This window comes from Clinocottus analis, unplaced genomic scaffold (assembly GCF_023055335.1).
Source record: "Clinocottus analis isolate CAN_PGR_092001 unplaced genomic scaffold, fCliAna1.0.p SCAF_7, whole genome shotgun sequence".
NCBI classification, from domain to species: domain Eukaryota; kingdom Metazoa; phylum Chordata; class Actinopteri; order Perciformes; family Cottidae; genus Clinocottus; species Clinocottus analis.
In genome coordinates, this window is record NW_027176229.1 from 14,765,433 (window position 1) to 14,773,270 (window position 7,838).

General features: G+C 39.0%; 1 protein-coding gene across 1 annotated transcript; it reads right to left on the reverse strand.

Moving 5' to 3' along the window:
* Window positions 1-565: 565 nt before the first annotated feature.
* On the reverse strand, window positions 566-2,546 carry cox7c (cytochrome c oxidase subunit 7C). The gene is made up of 3 exons (XM_068566542.1): window positions 2,392-2,546; window positions 1,067-1,213; window positions 566-668 (listed from the first exon to the last, which is right to left on the reverse strand). The coding sequence occupies exons 1-2, from the start codon at window positions 2,464-2,466 to the stop codon at window positions 1,097-1,099; spliced, it is 192 nt and encodes a 63-aa protein (XP_068422643.1). The 5' UTR covers window positions 2,467-2,546; the 3' UTR covers window positions 566-668; window positions 1,067-1,096.
* Window positions 2,547-7,838: the final 5,292 nt, after the last annotated feature.

The window sequence follows — 7,838 nt, forward strand, 5'->3', positions numbered from 1 at the left end:
TACATAGTAGGAATCAGCAGGGATCGACTTGAATAAGGTTGCAGTTAAGTGCTTTTAAATTGGCAACCAGTTTCACGTGGGTTTTCCAGGTTATCCAGTTTCCACAGTCCAAATACCTACTGCTTGGGTTAATTGATTAGTTAAAATTGCCGTAGGTATGAATTAGAGCGTGAATGCTCGTCTGTCTTATGGTAGCCTGGCAACCAGTCCAGGGTGCATCTTGTCTTGTGTCAATATTAGCTGAGATCGGCACCAACACACTAGCGACCCTGAATAGGATATTACTCACACCCTGCCATGTGCATTTATCTTACATAAAAAAGGTAGTAACTTATCAGCTTTTACGGTCTAAATTTGATCGCCATCATCTTAACAATAAATGTGTTTAACATGTTACTATAAATCAAGAACTACAAAACGCTTGATAATAAAATACATTGATGAAATTTATACATGTCCACAGTGTGTCATGTGCATCGAATACATTTACTTATTATAATGTAAATATAACAGCTTTTACAATAGAAAACATATTATGGTAATGAAAAAAGTAGGAAGAGACTCATTTGTTATATTTTAGGATACTTTATTTACAAAGAAAATTAGGAGATTCCTGTTCTTCGACATTGATGGCAACCTGATGGATACTATATGTTCCAGCTGACGACCTGCAGGGAAAACAAGAAAATAGGGCAAAAAAGGATTAGATGACTTGCATACACCTGATGACAGAAAAGCAATTTCTGAGTAAACACCAGCAAAGATAAATGTGACAACAACTCCGACCTGCTCCCACCTGATACACATCAACTGTCACATTAACTTGCTAAAATGCAAGCTTATCTCAACATAGAACTGATATCAACCCACATGACATTTGTTGCTGTCACTCACAGACCTACAGATAATTTTTTTAGGATATGCCACTGAGCAAAAGGCTACAGAGGCTCCGTGAGGACTGTCATTGTCTTAGGTCACTGTTCAAACCAAGGCTGAAGTAAATGTCACATCATCCTGACATTTTAATGAAGGCAGATATTTAGATAAAGATGGCAGTCATAATTACCTTGAAGGCAGTTGGTAGCATTGGTCCATTTTACTTCTTCAGGATCTGATGTCTAACGACGATGAAGGGGAATGCAAAGCCGCTGCCGAAGTACAGCACCATCATGCCGAGGAGACGCCACTTGTTCTCCACGGAAAATGGCAGGTTCTGTAAAGAGAGAGAGTATTGTGGGTTGAATTTAACTTGTTTGATCAACTTACTATTTTCTCAACCTTGCAATTCATCCAAGTATTACCAGGCAAGAAACAGAAATGACTGATTTAAGATTAAAGTGCTACTGAAAGTTTAGTGATTGTCTGTGAAATATATCACAATGAGGAAGAAGTGTCTCAATGATAAGTGTGCACTTTTTACATTTTCTATATTTCTTATCAAATGTGTCCTGCCTATTTAACACAGTCCACTGTATGAAAGCAATTTGTATGCATGCATTTTTAAGAACTAAACAAATTTCCTCTAAAAATGAAGCAATTCATTTAGTACATTTGAAAGACTTCGAGGGTTTTAAAATCTTCAATGTGACTTGTACTTAGGAATTTTAAAAAAATGACATTGTGGCAATGATTTCTATAATATGAATCAAGCCCAATAATCCTAGGGACACAATTTACGTTACATAAAACACAAGGTATCCTTATGTCATTCAACCTTAGCCCAAAGATTCAGCATACACACCGCAACCCTCCATGTGCGAAGTACTAGTACACATTAAACAGGACACACTGTCAAGTTTATATTCACGCTATTAGAGATGTCCACCATCTGTATTATTCTGTATTTTATTCTAGAGGAAACAAACTACACTATACAGGCTAACTTACTCAATGTTATTCAGTTTGTTGTTAGCATCTAGCTATGACCTTAACGTTCAGCAGTTAGCCGGAAGATATGTTAATGTTCAGCTGTGTTAATATTCAATTTACTATGAGTGGTTGTGGGTGTACTTGCGTCTTACTAATACAAGAGCATCATGTTAGACGGTCTTTTTCTGGTCTGCTAAAGTTTTATCGTTGTTAGTTGACGATTACAACCCCTTAGCCGCACAGCTAATGTTGCTAAGCATCGGAGGTATCCTCCAATAAACCCACCCTTGCGGTCAAAATGCTTTTAAAGCCTTTCTTTGTTTATTTTTTCACATTGTAAATGAGAAAATATCCATTCATGTGGCTAATTTAGCTAGCATTACGATCACGCGAATGTCAAATGACAGGCTTGACCTCCAAGTAAAGCTAGTTAGCTGACGTGAGGCGGTGGATACACACAAGGCCGAATACCGACAGTATGACATTTCAAACAAAAATGCTGCTTTAATGAGATAACTTCACCTGTCCTGGTCCTTCTCCATAGTGTGAAGAACGAACAGCAGACGTTGTGAATCGCCTCACAGCTTGTCCCAGCATGATTAAAGCTTTGTTTTGTCTCTGCTTCGGTACAACGTTGCTATATGCGACCTTCTTGTTCCTGTGAGCGGTAGAGCGGCGCAAAGGATTGTGGGCAATAAAAATGAGGCTTTAGTGTGTGGGAAATGTAGTTCAAATACCCGAGTAACGCGTCCTACATATTTTTTCCCCCCTTTATCTTCATGTGGGGACTGAGGTTATGTTCTATTTGTGTGTTCATTATCAGCATGTTAGTGTACTGTATACTGTATACGATTGTGGAGCAATCTATGACAAAGGCCGCGATGACAAAATAAAAAAGATGTGTAAAATAAGTTGTGTGTTGTTACCAGCTTTGAAAGAGTCATTCAAAGAGTCAAATATGTGTATCATTTCGTTACAAAAATGCCATTTTGAAAAAGGATTTCTAGGTTGTGAATACAAAGTTTAATTTTGACAGAGAAGTACGACGTTAATCTCCAAGTGTTATGTGTTATTTCACTTTTGAGTACAGTGTGGACACTATGAACAATATTCTGCAATTTGTGATTATTCAATTGCAAAAAACTGTAATAAATACTGATAAACTAAGATCTCAAATCTGGAATTGAGGGTAAACACTTTTTTTTTCTTCCTATAAACACAGAGTAGGACAGGGCATCGTTCGAAAAAAATAATGTCACGGTGTTGGGTGGCTTCCGGTTTTGTCTTGTAGTTTATCCTATATGTCTCTGCACTTCCTGCCCCTGTGTGCCTTGTTCCTTGTGCATGTCTCCTGATTTGTCTGATTGTTATCACCTGTGCTTCCTCGTTGTTCCCACCTGTGTCTCATCACCTTCCCCTTGTATTTAAACCCTGTTTGTCTGCTGTCCCCTTGTCGACGTGTGCTGTGTTACACTGTGGTGTGAGCTGGGTGTAGATGTCTTGTCTTTTTTCAGTTGGTGAGTCCCTTCAAGTCCCAGCTTGATTCCCATTTGTTCTTTTGCCTTTTTGAACCAGGGCTGTTTTCAAGCCGGTCCTTGTGTTTTTTTGTGTGAAAAATAAAGATTTTGGAACGGTTCTTCGGCGTTTGGGTTCTGCTTCCGACACCTCCCCTGACAAATAAAAAGAATCAAATCCAAAGAAATTACTTCTAAAGTTTAAAAGCAGCTGGGGCTCAAATGGAAGTAACAAAACAGCAACTTTCCTTCAACTAATTCTCTTATAATGAGCCACAGACTATTTTAATGGATTTCATGTATGAATCATTTTTATATTTTCCACATGGCCTGAAAACATTTTTTGAATGCAATATATTAGACTGAGGAACAGAATGCCCTCTGTTATGAATGAGCTACAAAATGCATGTTTCAGTGTGGAGTATCTTATAACAGTTCTTTGCCAAATGAAATCCTTTGAGTTCACCGGTGCTTCAAAGTACATCACATTTCAGCAGATTCTTTTAACCAAACATGGGCTAGCGGAGCTGTGGATCGACTACCAAGCCTCTGATTGAAGGACAACACTGCTAACCACTGTGCCACGGTCACAGTAACTGTAATATGAGTACCACACACAATGCTAGCAGTAGATCTTGCCCAAGTACAAAGTGCACGTTTTTTTTCAGTGTTGTCAGCTAACGAAATGCTGTTCTCCTGACAAGTCGACGAGGGCTCTGACATTCTTTTGTGATGCAGTTAGCCATTGCAAGCTGGTTAACCCTCGTCATAGCTGCCACATCTATCAATGCAGGGTCATCACCTGGCCTGCTGCCACGTGTCTGTTGCCAGCGCAATCTGTTAAAAAAAAGGATTGGGAATCACACCACAAACAATGACATCAGACCCTATTAGAAATATTGATGTTACTACTTGTCATACAAGTTTGGCAGCACAGTCCTGAAATTCATTCTGCTCCATGTTCTGGGATGCATATATCCTGGACCTAAAATGTTTGTTATTTTTGTTGACTGCCTTAATTTCTAGCTATTGACTTTCTCTGGCTCATGAGCAAATCTGTTCTGTGTACTTTGTCAATAGCCATGTGAGCTGAAAAAGAGAAGTGCAAACATGCTGGGTACACAAATACACAAAGCTGTCATCTTAAATATTAACCCCCATTCTCATTTAGGTCCGCCAATTAGCTTTGAGTGAAGCCAAGGCTTAGTCATTTCTGTATACAACCTTTAATCAACCATGTACATGAGTGTGCATAATGATGTGACAGGCTGTGTGCATGATAACACAACATGGTAATCATTTGCTTGACAAACAAAAAGTGTACATGCGCTTAATATTTGAATATGACTTTTATTTGATTTCTAATGGTCTTTGCAGATATCAACCAATCTGCTATAGTATATGATGAATAGCAGCCTAGACTGCCAAGGTAAACAGGACCTCTCTCCCTGTCTAGATTTGCAATAATAATCCTTACAGGCCTCGAGAGAGAATGGATAATGTTAATCAATGAGGACAGTTCATTTTGGCAGCATCGTATTTTGACTCAAGTTTGAGGCGTCTTACATCTTTGCTGCTGAAATGAACTAATTTGCACAATTCCAGTTTTTCTGTGGAATGTGGTAAAAGATAGTGAAAATCTTATCTGGACTGAGACAGGGGTGGGGTGGGGGAGGGTTGTTTTCATCGGCGGTGACAAAAGAGAGTGCAACATCAGCATCAGGTTTCAGTCCTTCTCAGTTTGCTCTGAACGGCTTCATCTCTTCTTGGACTGATCACCTAACGTTGCAACGTCTTTCCATTTCTTCTCTGTCTGTTTTAGGATATCAGAATAAATCTTTTGATTGAGTGTAAATGAGATTCCTAAAGGGTATTCAGGAAATGCTCAGCTCCACACAGGCACGCAGGCTGAAGCATACAGGGCACAAATACACTCCAGCTAAGTCACTCCGGGATTTCATAACATGCACACAGTGGCATGATTTGACATTAATCTTTAAAGTGGAGTAAGAGGAAATTGCATGGACTTGCAGCTAACCCAGCCCTCTTGGAATGAATCATCTATGCCCTTGTACATTTAGGGTAAGGCCTAATAAATAACAAGCATCCTTACTGGGATTTGTGTTCCTGCAACATCCGCGGTCCTCTAAAGCACACTGTTGTTTTAATACACTCCAGTGTTGCGAACAGGCTTTCACTGACTCTCCCTCCCTCTTCATCTATTGCCGTTCCTCTGAAATAAAATGTACGCCGATGATTGGATTCCACATTAAACCTGCTGGGCTGGAAAAAGAATTAGATAGAGAATTATTCTGGAAACCAGGGGTGTACATGACAAATTTAAGTCATTCCTGTTTTCTCCTGCCCCCAGCATTAACCAGTCAAGTCATAGCAAGCTTGTTATGAGGTTCAGGGTTATGTGAGGTCTGAAACACCTGCTTTCTTCATAGCACCCCCGCCCACCCTTTTTTTTTCACATATCAGCAATTGACCTACTGTTCAAATAGACACTGCTTCACATTGTACCTTTCACCGTTGACTTAACCTTCCTCTTGTTTTAGCTTTCTAGTACCATCTCTTGTGTGAATGGGTCAGTGCCGACCCATGTCTTAAATCAGCTGTAAAATACACTAAAAACAATTATCTATTATCCAATTTGTTTCTCATCTCTTGGTTACCTTGTTAGGCTTCCTTATCCGTGATCATTTTGTTGTTTGTTTTAATATTTTTGGTGTGGGCCTCTGGGCCTTTTCTTTGTCAGTATACTCCGATTTTAAATAAAATGGTCAAATGAACCTCAAGAGAATCATATAAATAAATAAAAGATGGTTGTGTTACCTGACTATTACTGAGGGGTATTAGAAGACGTTTCTTGAATACACTTGTGTTATTTATTTATTTCAATATTATTAACTCGCAACATCTATTTATTTGAAGCCTAAAATTGGTCGGTGCCGACCCTAACACAGCAGGAAGGTTAACAAAATACAGATTATGGCAGGCTATTTAGTGTGATAATGTGATACAATGACAACGTGACTATCAGGGAGAGTTACAGGTCACTGTCCGCTAGACTAAATGCATCACAAGCAGACTTCTCCCTCCTACTCCTTATCAATGAATTAGAATGAAAATGATTGTTTGCTGTTGTGCCTTAAAGTATTTCTATCACAGAGAATGACATAATATACCATCAACTTATTTCACTGACCTAAGCCATGTGGCTTATAAATATCTAATGTAATTTGGCAGATCTCCCCCAAATGAGTCGTCATGGGTCACAGAGAGGTTTCCAACTACATTCTGTTGTGCTCAGTGCTCACCGTGGGGTTTTAAAACACACGCATGCATGCACAACATCATTGTATTACATAGAAACTCCAAGCACAGTATAAGATTTAAAAAAAAAAAGACTCTTCTACAAGATCAGTCTTTTTCAGTTTGGCTACATTCACTCTTTTTTACATTTGGTCCACTTAAATTTTTTTCTCCTTCTATTTGTCTGCAGAGTTTTCTCATTGACCGTATTACATGCACACCCCTCTCTATTTTACCTTTGAGGCATTGCAAAAACTTCAAAAGGTGTGTTGTAAAATCATTTAAACTTCCTTTCAGTTGAACAGAACTTTTGTGCCTCAAGCATTGATTTTTTATTTTTTTTGCTGGTGAGGAGTGAAAGTGAGAATCCAACTTTTGAGCTTGGTGCCGTAACAAATGACAATAGCTACAGTAAAAAGCTAAATCTGACTCCAAAGCAACCACTGGACCTGAACTGACTTGAATTGATGTGAATTATTTTGTTTTTTTAAAACACATATCTGAATGTGTACTCTTACTATTGTACATTGTGTCCTAATAAAGATGAAAACAAAATAGATGAGCAGTCATTTGATCTGGCTAACATCGTGGTATTTACTGTATAATATTTTTTCAAATCATACTGCATGCAAACATTTTCAGAACGATCCAACGCAAACTTTATGTGATTGTGTTTATGTGAGTGTGCCTCCCTACCATCTCTTTCCTTCGTTCACTTCTCGATGTTTTACTGTACACTGTATCTGTGGTTGCATGTTTGTATAATCGTCACGATTTATTTCATTATGCTCTACCAGTATTCATGTCATATCTAACGTCCTTGGCAATCCCAGCACTCTATTGAAGATGAGCTCCTGTGTTGCCACCCTGTCAACCGTGAGACAGAGTGCCACAAAGCCACCTGTCAGCAGGCCGTTAAGCGAAGCTCCAGGCTGACCAAGTACTGACCGGGAGCATCTGTGCCACTGTTTGTGTCTAATACGCTAATGAGAGCTGTCAAGCTGTCAAATTCACTCCCGGTGCCCTCCGACACTAACAATGGCACCTTTAATTTGGCTGTCGTGAGTGACATTAACAAACAGAGCCTCAAAAAGAACAGACAAGTGACATGTGCACAAACAAATACAAAAAAAAAGG